This window comes from Macaca nemestrina, chromosome 8 (genome assembly GCF_043159975.1).
Source record: "Macaca nemestrina isolate mMacNem1 chromosome 8, mMacNem.hap1, whole genome shotgun sequence".
Classification (NCBI taxonomy): Eukaryota; Metazoa; Chordata; class Mammalia; order Primates; family Cercopithecidae; genus Macaca; species Macaca nemestrina.
This window is the reverse complement of record NC_092132.1, coordinates 135,938,297-135,953,232: the sequence shown is the minus strand read 5'-3', so window position 1 is coordinate 135,953,232 and position 14,936 is coordinate 135,938,297. Positions and strand designations below refer to the sequence as shown.

The following is a 14,936-nucleotide window of genomic DNA, read 5'->3' as shown; positions in this document are numbered from 1 at the left end:
AAATCAGCCAACAAACAGGCAGCACTGATTTCCTGAAAAGACCCGTCATGATTTAAATTTGCAACAAGGAAAAGAAAAGACAAACTACAAAGTGCTGGTATTTAAAATCAAACTTTCTAAAGCTCAGGGCTATCATAACACATGACTGGAAGGACAGAAAGATACCAACGTGCTACCACCTCACCTAATTAGCCAGGACAATTTAATATGTGAGGGCAGACAGGAAATAGTTCAACTCATTAGCAAATACAGCTAATGTTTTAAACTGTTCTTGTTATAAAATGAGATGTAGGGCAACATGAAATGGCAGCAAAGGTTATTCCACGATGCAAAGTTGTAAAATGCTTATCCAGAGTTAAAAAGAACAAATGTGCTAAACGACGAGCAAGGCCAATGCTGCTGTAACTAAAACACCGAGGGAGCACGAGCATAGGGGGAACCCAGAAGTTCATTATTTAAAACTGTTTTCTTGCTGACTTTATTAAAATGAGGCAATACATGATTTTTTTTTTTTTTTTTTTAAACCAGGATAAAACAGTGATATGGTTTGGATCTGTGTCCCTGCTTAAATCTCATGCTGAACTGTAATCCCCAACGCTGAAGGTGGGGCCTGGTGGGAGGTGGCTGGATCATAAAGGCATTACCCCCTTTGATGCTGTTCTCATGATAGTGAGTGAGTGAGTTAGCATGAGATCTGGTTGTTTAAAGGTGTGGGGCACCTGCCCCCTCTCTCTCTTCCTCTTGCTCTGGCCATGTGAAATGCCAGCTCTCCCTTCACCTCCTGCTGTGATTTAAAGTTTCCTAAGGCCTCCCCAGAAGCTGAGCACATGCCAGCATGATGCTTCCTGTATAGCTTGCAGAACCATGAGCCAATTAAACCTCTTTTTATTTAAACTACCCAGTCTCAGGTATCCTTTATGGCAGTGCCTGAAGAAACAAATTCAGAAAAATTGGTCCCAAGAAGTGGGGCACTCTTATAACAATACCTAAAAATGTGGAAGCAACTTTGGGAACTGGATAATGGGCAGAAGCTGGAAGAGTATGGATGGCTCAGAAAATGACAGGAAATGAGGAAAAGTTTGAAACTTCCTAGAGGCTTGTTCAACTGTTGTGACCAAAATGCTGATAGTGATATGGACAATAAAGTCCAGGCTGAGGAGGTATCAGATGGATATGAGGAACTTACTGGGAACTACAGCAAAGGTTATGTTTGCTATGCGAAAGCAAAGGACCTGGAGACACTGTGCCCCTGCCCCAGGGATCTGTGGAACTTTGAACTTTAGAGTGATAATTTAGGGTATCTGGCAGAAGAAGTTTCTAAGCAGCAAAGCATTAAAGAGGTAACCCGCCTGCTTCTAACAACCTCAGCTAATATGTGCGAGCAAATAAATGACATAAAACTGGAACTTATATCTAAAAGTTTGAAAAATTTGCAGCCTGGCCATGTGAAAATTTGCAGCAGGCTGAAGACATTTGCATAACTAAAAGGCAGGCAAGTGCTGACAGCAAGAAAATGGGGAAATGGGGAAAATGCCTCAAAGGCATTTCAGAGACCTTCGCAGCAGCCCCTCCTATCACAGGCTTGGAGGCCTAGGAGAGAACAATGGTTTCATGGGCCAGTCCCAAGAAAGTTTCACTGACCTGCACTACTCCCTGCATCCCAGCCACTCTAGCAACAGCTGTGGCTAAAAGAGCCAAGGTACAGCTCAAGCTGTCACTCCAGAGAGTGCAAGCCATAAGCCTTAGTGGCTTCCACATGGTCTTAAGCCTATGGTTATGCAGACTACAACAGTTAAGGTTTGGGAGCCTCTGCCTAGATGTCAGAGAATGTATGGAAAAGCCTGGATGTCCAGGCAGACATCTGCTGCAGGGGTGGAACTCTTATGGAGAACCTCTACTAAGGGAGTGCAGAAGGGAAATGTGGGGTTGGTACCCCACAAAGAGTCCCCACTGGGTCACTTAGTGGTGCTGTGAGAAGAAGGCCACCATCCTCCAAACCCCAGAATGGTAGAGCCCCCAGCAGTTTGCACCCTGCACCTGGAAAAGCCATAGGCACTCAACGCCAGCCTGTGAGAACAACGGTGGGTGCTGAACTCTGGAAGAGCCACAGGGGCAGAGCTGCCCAAGGCCTTGGAAGCCTATTCCTCACACCAGTGTGCCCTAAATATAAGAAATGGAGTCAAAGCAGGTTAATATGGAGCTTTAAGATTTAATGACTACCCTGCTGGGGTTTTGGACTTGCACAGGGCCTGTAACCCCTTTCTTTGGCTGCTTTCTTCCTTTTGGAACAGGAGTATTTAGCCAATGCCCGTACCTCCATTGTATCTTGGGAGTAACTAATTTGTTTTTAATTTTACACGCTCATAGGTACAAGGGACTAGCCTTGTCTCAGATAAGACTTTGAGTTAACGCTGGAATGAGTTAAGATTTTGAGGGACCGTTGGAAAGGCATGATTGTATTTTGCAATGTGAGAAGGACATGAGATTTTGGAGGGGCCAGGGATGAAAGGATATGGTTTGGATGTGTGCCCCCCACAAATCTAATGTTGAATTGTAATCCCCACTGTTGCAGGTGGGATCTGGCGGTAGGTGATTGGATCATGGGGGAAGATTACCCCCTTTGGTGATGTTCTCATGAAAGTGAGTAAGTTATTGTGAGATATGGTTGTTTAAAAAGTGTGTGGCACTCCCAACCCACCCTGCTCTGGCCATGTGAAGTGCCGACTCCCCCTTTGCCTCCCGTCATGATTGAAAGTTTCCTGAAGCTTCCCCAGAAGCTGAGCAGATGCTAGCATCATACTTCCTGTACAGCCTGCAGACTGCATACCAATTAAACCTCTTTTCTTCATAAATTACCCAGTCTTAGGTATTGCTTTATAGCAGTGCAAGAACAGACTAAAACAGGAGAGATCTGTTACAATTTGTAAACACTGTTGTAGAAAGCAGCAATAAACATGAAAGTCAAAGGATGGGAGAGAAGAACATTAATTTTCCTAACAGACAATACTGAACTTATTTTCCTGTTTGTGTTAATTGTTGTATTTTCTGAAGATCCTCATGCAGATACATTTTAAACAATTCCAATATAAGATATAAATTCCCATATCCACCTCAATTCACCTCATCCTACGCCATTCCCACCTTCAGAAAGAGTAATTACTCATTTTGTTTATCACTTAGACTGGAAATTTCTTAAAGCCAAGAAAAATGCCTCAATGCCTTGTATACTTTTGTTCTCCCCAAATTATCAGCAGGCTGCATGGTGCAAATAGTTCAACAAATAGATGCTTCATTAATAATAAACAATTGAGCAAAGGAACTTGGAAAGACAAATGGTCATGGTCCTGTATGAAGCAGCTGAGACCTTCCACAAGTCAATCTGACTCATTGCTCTCTTCATTACAATTTCTGTATTTGCATCTTTGTAAAGTCCTCCCTCTCCCCTCAATCTCATGTTGTGTTCTCATTAGGCAAGGATCTGTGTTTCATTCATATTTGTATCTAGGGCACAGCACTGGGCCAGGCACAGGAGAAGCTGGGTAGAGATTGTGGAATAGATGAATAAATGAATGATCCTTGCTACTAACTGGCTTAAGGGGAAAACTCTAGTAATTCTATGAGCGTTTAATGAGACGAGCAAATTGATATAAAATTCTCTTAATGTGCACTGTATCAAAGGCTGGCATAGAAACATTCAGACTCAATCCCTGCTCTTCAAAGACTCTGTAAGACTGTGTGGCTACAGAGATGCCAGGCAGCATGGTGGTGCCATAGGAGGCCATAACAGCGGGAACAATCCTGGCTTTCCCACTATACTGGACTTTGGACCTACTGATGAACACTACTTGACTTAGTTTTCCTCATATATAAAGTAAGAACACTGGACTAGAAAAGTACCTTTCAAAAAATTTTTTTAAAGAACATATACCTTAAAAATATTAAACAGAACCCTGTACATGTATGCAAAAGAGATAAAAGCGGAGCTGTTTTCATCAGTTGAACTAGGCATAATACTTATGGGAAGCAGAACTGGGTCCCCATCAATTTTCCTCTTTCCCCTCACTCACACCCCCAGGCGAGGCCCCGAGACATCTCCCTGTAACCCAAGGTTACACTGAACCCAGTCAGAAAACCAATGATATAAAAACCTGTAAGGTTTATAACAGTTATAACATTCTCCGGTTCTAACATTCAACAATCCTCCCGTGATTTCCTCTAAGGTTCTAACATCCACATCAAGATGCCGCCTCCTGTGCAAGTCTTCTACGCATTATCCTATAAATTTTGCAGCATCACTATCTTTCCTGTAACTATTTTCTAAACTACCCACTTGTAGGCTTATCTTTTAAGAAATGCGGTTCCTTCAATACCATTAACATCCTTTCTATAGCCTTTTACGGAGGCTTCATTACATAAAAACACTATGATCAGCAACAGAGGAGATAAAGGGGCAAATCCAGACATGTATCATTTCCTTAAAGAGCTTACAATCTAACGGTACATTACTACAAACAACCATAATGGCGTGTAGAAACTGCTGGTGTCATTGGATAAAGTAAAATGGAAGCTTAAGGCTGGGATCATACTTCTGGTTAGCAAGATCAGAAAAAACTTCAAGAAAACAGATGGAATAGGAGCTGGACTGTGAAGGATGGTAGGCTTTGAACATAAAAAGATTATGGGACACAGGTTCCCAGCAGAGGTGACTTCACGAACGCTGGCAAAAAGGCAGGCAGCGATGGGTCTAGCATGGGTAGCTATACCTACTATGAGCCTAGTTGAAATGGGGGCTGTGTGAAGACAAAATGGAGAACAAAATCAATAACTGGCAGAATGTGAATGGCCTAATTAAAGTTTTACAGCACATGGGAACTTCACAGAGGTTGAAGTACAGGAAAGACTGGAGATGGAAGCCCTTGTTAAGAAGGCAAACAGTATAAATGCCTGAATAACAAAAGAATGGCAGGAGTGAAGAGGAAAGATGCTGTTTGGAGCCATTTCTGCAGGGGTTGGAAGTGGTGGCGTGGGAGGGTGTCAAAGATGATGTAAAGGCTAAAATCCAGGTAAGCCGGAAATGCTGGTGTCATTAATAGAAATGGAGCACACACGACCAAGTTTGGAGACAGACGATGAGTGCTAAGCGCCAGCAGAAACATCCTGCAGGAAAATGCAAACACTGAATTGAAACTTGGGAAAGAGGTCAGAGCTGTATATATATAGGAAGACTTTTTAGAGAACGGCAGAAGAAGTTTTAAGAGTGAATTGCAATTGCTGAGGAGGAGGCTACACTGGAAGAAGACAATTCTAAGTGTCCATCTCACACTAAGGGATAATATGAGGAAAATGGGTCAGAGAAAAAGTGTAGTTAGGGAGGCATGGGAGAACCGGGAGAGCACAGTGTCATAAATAATTATATCCATGTACGTACACATTTATGAAGGAAAAAGCTTGGTTCTTTTTTTTTTTTTTTTTTTTTTGAGACCAAGTCTCACTCTGTCACCCAGGCTGAAGTGTAGTGGCACGATCTCGGCTCACTGCAACCTCTTCTTCTTGGGTTCAAGCAATACTCCTGCCTCAGCCTCCTGAGTAGCTGGGATTACAACTGCACGAAACCACGCCCAGCTAATTTTTATATTTTTGGTAGAGATGAGGTTTCACCATTTTGGCCAGGCTGGTCTCAAACTCCTGACCTCAAGTGATCCGTGCTCCTCAGCCTCCCAAAGTGTTAGGATTACAGGTGTGAGCCACCGTGCTCGGCTGCTTAGTTCCTTTTCTAAAGGATCACATACGTTGTTATATGTCAGGGTTCTCTGAAGTGTGTTCTAAATAAAAAACACCAGTTTTAGATGTTAAAAGGTGCTTTAAGATAAAAATAAGACTCAGTGATTTAATAAATTGGGGTATTGGTCATTTATTTCCTACAGAAATTCAAGATGTACGTCAGATTTTTAAATTCAAATTTCTCCTGCAGGAATTCAAGATGGACATCGATTGAACAGGCTGGTTACAGATCTGTTTAATTTTGTTTGAGTTAGCATTTATTCCAAGACTTAGGTGTCCCATAATCCCTTTGTTTTATATCTGCTTGAGAGAGTAGTACTTTTTCCACAGGAGGAAACATTGATATATGATAAAACTCAGAAATTTACAGAATATTAGAAGTAGAAAAAATGCTTGTGATCATTTCATCCAATTCCTTCATTTTATAGCTGAAGACAGAAAGTTAATTATAGGACAACCACTATAGTGTCTTCTCCTAATTCTTGATAAAGCATAAAAATGTAGTACATGTATATGCATATGAACAAGAGAGACAAACAAAAAAAGACAAAAGAAAAAGAAATTGAGGCTTTGAAAGCTACAGCATCAGGCATCAACTGAAGAGCAACTTGCTTTATGTTCAGTGTTTTCGAACATTTCACAGTGTCATCCGGAAGGTTACACAAGGCTCAATAATTGCTCAGTCTTGCAAAAGAGGAAACTGAGGGCTACAGGTTAACTTGGTCAGTGAACCAGCTACTACATGAAAAAGTTGTAATTCACGTCAGAATTTATCTGACTCTGAAATCCAGGCTCCTGAATAAGATGCTCTGCTAACTTCACAAGAGGGCCACAGAAGAAGCCAGCTACTGGATAAACTCCCGCCCCTCCACCCTTGGATCACACGCAAGGTACAGCTTTCTTGCATCCAACTCTGACTACCCATAAATGAATAAATAAAATCTGCTGTAACAAATTCAAAAAAAAGCTAGATTTACAAAAGAGGTCCTCAAGAGTATATGTATTTGTTTTTTAAAATAACTTCATAAAAGAATTTTCAATGTATTCTCTTGCCCAGAGTGAATACAATGATGCCATTTTTATTTATTTTCTCTAGACTGCATATTCTGCATATGTCAGGATGTCCTTTTTGCATTTCAGCAAGATTCTGACTATATCCTTCAAAAAATTTTTCTATGAAACCCACTTTTGTTCATGAGAAATAAGCCCAAAGAAGAATGATCACCTTTGATGGCAGACCATGAATTCTTAATAATCTGTTTTCACTGAAATGGAACGCTGCCTTTAAATGAGTCTCATCATGTATATACATACAGACACATAAGCCATATATATATACATATATGCAAATATTAAATTCTTAACTTTTGACTCCCTAACTTGCAATAGTACCATATGACTCTACAGTGAGTGGAAGCAATTCAAGTGGTGCTGATACTTTAAAAATTCATTCCCGCACATTGTATGTAATACATAGTCAACAACTAACCCATGTTCCTCCAATGTGCCGATGATAGAACAAGTTTTATCTCCCAAGTTATGATTCTGTGAACCCGAGTTCATTGTAGAAGGCTGTGTTAGGTCACGTGGTAAAACAATACTTATGAATACTTAGTAAAAGCAAAAAATAAAATCCACAAAACTGTAATTACAAAAAACACATTTTGACCTAATTTTCTGGTAATGTGATTAAAAATTTCATATTCTTCCATAATTTTTTAAAAAATTAAAACTTTGAACTGCTCTATTGTTTAGCGAAATTTTAACAAGAGTGGTATTGTTCTACGTAGACTTAGATGTAGCTCATCTTTAATAGCATATCCCAAAGTATGTACCCTGAAACACTACATTTTACTGCCAAAGAGAGTCAGGAAATACTACACGTTCTATTCCTCTCTTGGGGACTGATAACACACACTGGCATTGGATAAGCTCCTAGAAGTTCTGCAGTTTAAATAAAATAGCTTTATTCAATCCATAATCTCCCAAGCTTATTCTATTCACAGAACCTTTTTTGTTGCTGCTGCTGTTGTTTTCTGCTTAGTATCTATCAATGTCCCAGTATGATTAGTACCATAGGAAATAAACCTGGGAAGCCATGATCTATGATGATAGAAAGGGGATAATTAAAATAAGTGGGTGATACCAAAACCATTTGTATTAAATTTTGGAATACATGCTATTCACCAGCATATTTTTCTTTTAGACTGTTACTTTTTACAAGATAAATTTAAAAGATAATTAATTACCTACAGGTACAGCAATCATTTTAAAAACAGAATAGGAACACACTGAGTACCAAAAAAAAACACAGTATACTCTGGTTTTACCTGTGTAAAACCAAAGTAGGTTTTACTTGTATCTGGGTTTACTTATATAAAACCAAAGTAGGTAAGACACTTGGTGTAAAATGAGAATTGGCAATGCATATTTAATCCTCCTTTAAGATCACTTCCAAGGCATAAAGACAGTAGGAAAAAAGTGAGTAGTTCATTATTAAAGGCTGAAGTCCAGCACACTTACACTGCCCATTCAAGCTTCTCATTCTTGATTGAGTTGTACAGAGCCTGTAAAGAGAGAAAATGAGATCAAATTATTCTTTCCATTCTGTTCCACATTTTGAATTCAGCAAATGACCAAGTAATTCCTTCCTAACAGGATAGGCGCGAAGCCCCCCCCGTCAGCCATCTTGGCTTTAGAAAGGTGAATACATGGAGAGGCAAATGAGCATTGGGTGAACGTTTCATGAAACAAAGAGACTTTCACAAAGTTAAAACTGTCTTTTATCGGGCCGGGCGCGGTGGCTCACGCCTGTAATCCCAGCACTTTGGGAGGCCGAGACGGGCGGATCACAAGGTCAGGAGATCGAGACCATCCTGGCTAACACGGTGAAACCCCGTCTCTACTAAAAGTACAAAAAAAACTAGCCGGGCGAGGTGGCGGGCGCCTGTAGTCCCAGCTACTAGGGAGGCTGAGGTTGGAGAATGGCGTAAACCCAGGAGGCGGAGCTTGTAGTGAGCCGAGTTCGCGCCACTGCACCCCAGCCTGGGTGACAGAGCAAAGACTCCGTCTCAAAACAACAACAACAACAACAACAACAACAAAAACTGTCCTTTATCAGTAAGGCACAGTACTGTACTACATTTCGCTATCGTAACATATTAGGATGTGATTAAAATTACACTGTGCATGCTATTTCTCATATTGAAAACATGGTCTTGTAGTTTCACTCAGTTGGCCAGTGGAGTACTCATACATTTTTCTTTTCTTCTTTTTGTCAGTCTGAGTCTCACTCTGTTGCGCAGGCTGGAGTGCAATGGCACAATCTTGGCTCACTGCAACCTCTGCCTCCTGGGTTCAAGTGATTCTCTTGCCTCAGTCTCCCAAGTAGCTGGGATTACAGGTGTGCACTGCCACCACACCTGGCTAATTTTTGTATTTTTAGTAGAGACGGAGTTTCACCATGTTCGCCAGAATGGTCTTGAACTCCTGTTCTCAGGTGATCCGCCCACCTCACCCTCCCGAAGTGCTGGGATTACAGGTGTGAGCCACCGTGCCTGGTCGCCCTTTTTTTTTTTTTTTTTTTCCTTTTTCATTACTGAAAGAAATAGAATTGTCTTCACGGTAAATTAAAGAGTAAGATACATGGTAGGGGGACTGAAGCCAGACATGGAAAAGCATCTTAGAACTGTTTTAGAGTTTCCATACCACTAACTTAAGCAGTTTTTACCAATGAAACATCCCAATTCTGCCTTACAGTTAAGTATTACATTGTGGTGTGTGTGTGGTTGTGGCAGCTTGGACAGAAAGCTTCTTTAGACCCTTGGTAACAATAATGGTATAGTTAAGTCAGCACAAGACTGCCACCCTGATTCTCCCAGCTCTAGCATTACAAAGGTCCTTGTAGTCAGCTTGTTCCACTATAACAACTACCAAGAAACATTTTTTTAAGAGACAGGGTCTTGCTATGTTGCCCTGGCTGCAGTGGAGTGGCTATTCACAATCATGATGATAGTGCACAACAGCTTCAAACTCCAGGGCTCAAGTGATCCTCCTGCCTCAGCTTCCTGAGCAGCTGGGACTACAGGCACATACCACAGTGTCTGGCTTTACTTTTACATTTTAAGTAAGATGTTATAAGCAACACACAAATGCATTTCTAAGATACAAAACCACAAGAGCAAATTATATTCAACAAAAAAACTGTATGCATAACAATATTATGATGATGTTGGAACATTTTTCCTCCAAGAATGACTTGGATCAATTAGAACTTGAAGGCTTAGCCAAGACTTCATTTACTCTGAGACAGAAAAAAGGGGGATCATATGTCATCTAACCTCTTATCTTTCAAACAAGAAAAGGCAGGTTCAGAAAGTTGTCCAAGCAGCACAGCAGAGCAGAATTGCCTTGTATTTCTATCCTTTGGCCCTTAACATTGTCTCACTCAAGCGTTTACATGTGTGTAAGCAAACCCTGCACACCAATAGTGAATTCACTTTTCAGCAAAATACTTCCAAATTCAGTGTAAATTTATTTAAGATGCAGATTTTATATTATTTATGACTCAATACATGTATTCTTAGCCAGTATCTTGACAAACTTCATAAAAATTCTCCATTGTGGCTGCAATGGTCAATTCAACTACTGAAAAATTACAGTAGCTAATAAAAACCAGGTCACATTTTTTATTTTGCAGGACATGGTATGTATTCTCAAACACAAAAGGGATAGAACACACAATTAAAATACGGAGTATACTGAGGCACAAAGACCATGCTATAAATTGGGTATTCGTTTTGAAGAACTCAGGTTTACTGAAGAGCTCCAATCTATGATACAGTTAATGTCTCAGGAGGCTGAACACCTATGGAAACGCAGAGAGAGCTGAATTCTAGCTCAAGTCTCAGCAGGGCTTTTGTTGGACAAACGCCTTTTAAATGAATTATATTACTTGCATGAGCCATTTTGAACTCACAAGTAACAGTGGGCTGAGAAACTACTAATGAAAAGAGATCATTAAAGTTTCTTTAGATACTACTATCATACTCAATATTAGACAGAGTAATTCACAATGTGGCAAAGATTTTTTTAAAAATCTGTTCATAAAGGTAGATGGTTGAAATGACAGCTAAACATCTAAAATTTTTCTAATACATTCATTCCTGTTCTAGCACAAATTTTTTCCAATACTTTTGCCCTCAAGAATATTTTGCTTAAAGAGAAGTAGAATTCTAAATTTAAAAATTCTTGCTATTCAATCAGCCAGATAGCTCATGAAGATAATCTATTACAAAGCATCTTGCCGAATTCCACAGACTTGCAGTAGTGCAGATCAAGTCCTCTCATTGTGTAAACAACATAGAATAGATTTTTTTTTTTATTGTAGCATGCCGAATCCAAACAGTGGATGTCATCCCTATTCTTTTTAATTGCAAAATTGCAAAAGAATTTTCCTCGTTCTTTGTAGTGTTTTATCACGATTCACTGTTTTTCTTAATAAAAGAAAGACACTTTACAAATGCATTCAAAACTTAAATACACTCTCTACACAACTTCCCATCTTTTTATCTACTCAGCCTAGTTAAGAAATGAATTCCCTTGATTCTTCTTTATCTCTAGCCTGACAGTCATTACTTCCTTTCCCGTGTAGCCTAGACATCATGGTCTCTCACTTCCACCAGTCTAGTTAATATCTTCAACTTCTTTGTTCTGCTGCTGTACATGAAAATATTAATAGATATTATATAATTTTTTTTTTGAGACAGGGTCTTGCTTAGTTGCCCAGGCTGGAGTACAGTGGTGCAGTCATAGCTCACTACAGCCTCAAAATCCTGGGCTCAAGGGATCCTCCTGCCTTAGCCTTCTGAGTAGCTGTGGTTACACCTATATAACTCTTGATTAATCCTGCTCTGATTTCTCCATATGAAAATCCTACAGATTAGTTAGGATTTCTTTTACTTTCAAATGTCAAATACCTAAACACTGCCTTAAGGGTAAGGAGGTCTAATAATTAATGTAGTCAGATCATAAAAAAGTATGCATGTAGTAGCCTCAGGGGTCCAGGAATTTCTCTCTCATCTCAATTCTCCTCTTTCTACTCCAACCAACTCCAGTCCTTGTTTCTCCACTAACAAGAAATGCATCCAAAATAAGCAACACCTTTTCACAGCTTGGCTCTCTCAATAGTAACAACAACAAACTAGTTCTTTCTCCCAGCTCCAGTATGAAAGGCCCCAGGAGAGGTTTAGTTCCCCATCCCTCCCATGGACGGATCTGTGTGGCTAGGAGATAAAGTTCTATGACTCGGCCCATCTCTGAAGCCCAGTGGACTGGGGGGTTGCGGGGAGGTGGGTATTAATGAGCGGTAGCACTGAACTTCGCGGTCTCCCCAATTTGTATGTGACTAATTCAGGACTACTAGAGAAAATTAAACAACAGAACAAATTAATGCCATTGAATATTCATCAACTGAAGCTTCAGCAGGGTCTTCATTCATGAGGTTCTTGCCATCTTCTCTAAAATGCATCTGTACTAGCACCTGTTTCTCCTTTCTGATGGTAAGGGAAGAACCAACAGAATGGGATTTCAGAACTGAACTCGGAGATCACGAAACAGAGGTTTCCTTACAAGGATGAGGAAATGAAATCCCAAGTTAATTAACTTCTCTCCACGTCCCATAGCTGGTTGTCACAAACACTGACTCAAGTAAATAACACTTCATGTTTATATCAACTAACTACATTCTCTCCTCCTAAGACCAAACCTTATGGCATCATACATGCCTGGCCAAAGTCAGAGCCCGTTTGAAAAGATAATAAGACTTGTGCCTCTCTTAGAATATATTCAAATAATCTGGTAATGTTCTATTCTTAAAAGATGAGCTTTAAAGAGCCACCGTTGCTAGGACACATGCTTGAAGTGCCTTTGTCACAGAGGAAGATGGGCTGGCTGCACTGATCCTATACTCTCAGTCCATTTAGGACCCAAAGCATTTGTCATGAAAATGGTTAAAACTGGAGGCATAGTCTACGGCTCAGAAAAACAACTTATCTGCTTAAATGCAGCTCTGCCAGGGGTTATCTGGCCTGGCCCCAAGACGGCAGGGTTTGTGAGGAAACACTGCTATGGACTGGTAGTTAGAGATAAGGGGGGCAAGTTACCACATGGACCTTAATGGGACAGGACAGCCCACATCAGTACATACAGTGAAGCGATAACTCGCTGTGAAAGGCTGAAGAAGAATGCCCCCCACGAAGATGTCCAGGTCCCATTCTCTAGAACTTGTGAATGTTACCTTATATGGCAAAAACTTTAAAGATGTGATTAAGTTAAAGAACTTGAGATGGGGAACGTACGTGGGTGGGCTCTAAATGCAATCACAAGTGTCTTTATAGAAGAAGGCAGACGGAGATTTAAGAAAGACAGAAAAGAAGGCGACATGAAGAGGAATATGGAAATTAGAGTAATACACACATAACTCAAAGAATGCTGGCGACCACCAGAGGTTAGAAGAGGCGAGGAAGAGATTTTTCTCCTGGACCCTCCAGAGGGTGAAAAGCCCTGTCGACCTCTTGATTTCAGACTTCTGGCCTCTGCAATTGTGAGAATGCATTTCTGTTTTTTAAGACACCAAGTTTGTGGTAATTTGTTACAGCAGCCCAAGGAAACCAGTACTCCAGGGTGCAAGAGAAACGCAGATACCTAGCAAAGAATGATGATATACCCACAGATGGATTTTAAGAAATAGTTCCAGGGTCAGTTCCTAGGTCAAATAGTCTTTCACCACAGTGGTCTTATCTAAACATGTGACAGTGCACACAAGAATCGACTGAGGAATTTTTTAAAACACTGATTATTGTGCCCTGTCCTAGATCTACCAAATCAGCTCCTTGGATGAGGAAAATGCGTGAATATTTCTAAATGCTCCACATGTAACTCTGATTGGAAGCCTTGGTTAAAAAAAATCACTGTTTTGCAAGCTTACCAATCTTTTATCCAACTGCAATTTCTGTAACTTAACCCCGGAGCCAGATAACAATCACACACCTCTCTTGACACTAACCAGGATAGAACGACTCTTTGAATTTGAAGATCATCATTTTTAAGAATGAAAAAGCAAAGGAAATTGCTTAAATTACAGAGGTAAACGTATCCTGGTCTAAATTTACTTTTAAGTCTTTGTTCCTTACTTTTGGTTGCTTCTCAGAGAAGATAAAATGCAATTTTATTCAAGGCTTTAGCGCCGTCATCGCCAGCCCACACAGGGTTCTCTGAAGCTTTTCTACATTACCATGCATTGTGTAACCGTGAGTCTCTCTCTTTCTCTCTCCAACATATTGTGCACAGCTGATGGAATCCGTGTATTTTAGTTCAAAAATCTCTAAACTCCAATTAATTTTTTTCTCTGCGGTCTCTGAATCATTATGAAAAGTATGGAGGATATCACAGCTTCCACTTTCAGTGAAACTGACAGTGACCGCAGCGGAATTTGTACTCAGAAAGAATTATGACACCATCCATACCACAATTCCCTCTTTCAAATGCTATGCTGGCTCTCATGCAGACACTCAGATCAAGCAGACTGTTAAGTATAGAATTAAATATGTACCACTCTGGCAGTGTTATCAGAGAAAAAGCATGTTTAAAAAAGACATTGGTCAAAAATTAATGATAAAACCAGTTAATAGATGAGTATCAAAACGGTTAGAAAAGCTCAAAATACTTTGCAGCGGTCTTCAACTTTTATTGTCTTGTCTATGCCTTAAAATAATATTGAAAAACCGCACTATTTCTCACTATAGGAAGCTTCTCCAAAACTAGTATTTGGAATTGACTCTTTTTTTGCCCCCTCCCGACCAGTGGGGGTCTTACACCTTGCGATGTACCAAATAAGGTCATAAGTGAGTTTTTTTTTTCCCCCCCTTAAGTGGCAAAGGGCAATTGTTAAGCAGAGGTGCAAAAGGAGAAATAGCCTGAAGGCTTGACCACAAGAGAACTCAAAGGTAGATCCATTTTAGGGAGAAGAACATATAGAAGATGAGTTTCTGGAAATTGATTCCCTTTAAGCTATCTGTGTTCTCCCATACCCACTGGACAGTTTTCATATACCCAACTGTAAAGAGCACCACATTAGAGAATGTATATTCATAAGC

General features: G+C 40.2%; 1 protein-coding gene across 12 annotated transcripts in view; it reads right to left on the bottom strand.

The window, feature by feature from the left end:
- Positions 1-14,936, bottom strand: part of LOC105482130 (pleckstrin and Sec7 domain containing 3) — a 710,412-nt gene that overhangs the window by 113,113 nt on the left and 582,363 nt on the right. For all 12 annotated transcript variants that reach the window (XM_071068564.1, XM_011742086.3, XM_011742089.3 and 9 more), the window contains one exon: positions 8,305-8,348. In XM_071068564.1, the coding sequence (XP_070924665.1) occupies positions 8,305-8,348 (44 nt within the window). The remainder of the gene's footprint in view (positions 1-8,304; positions 8,349-14,936) is intronic.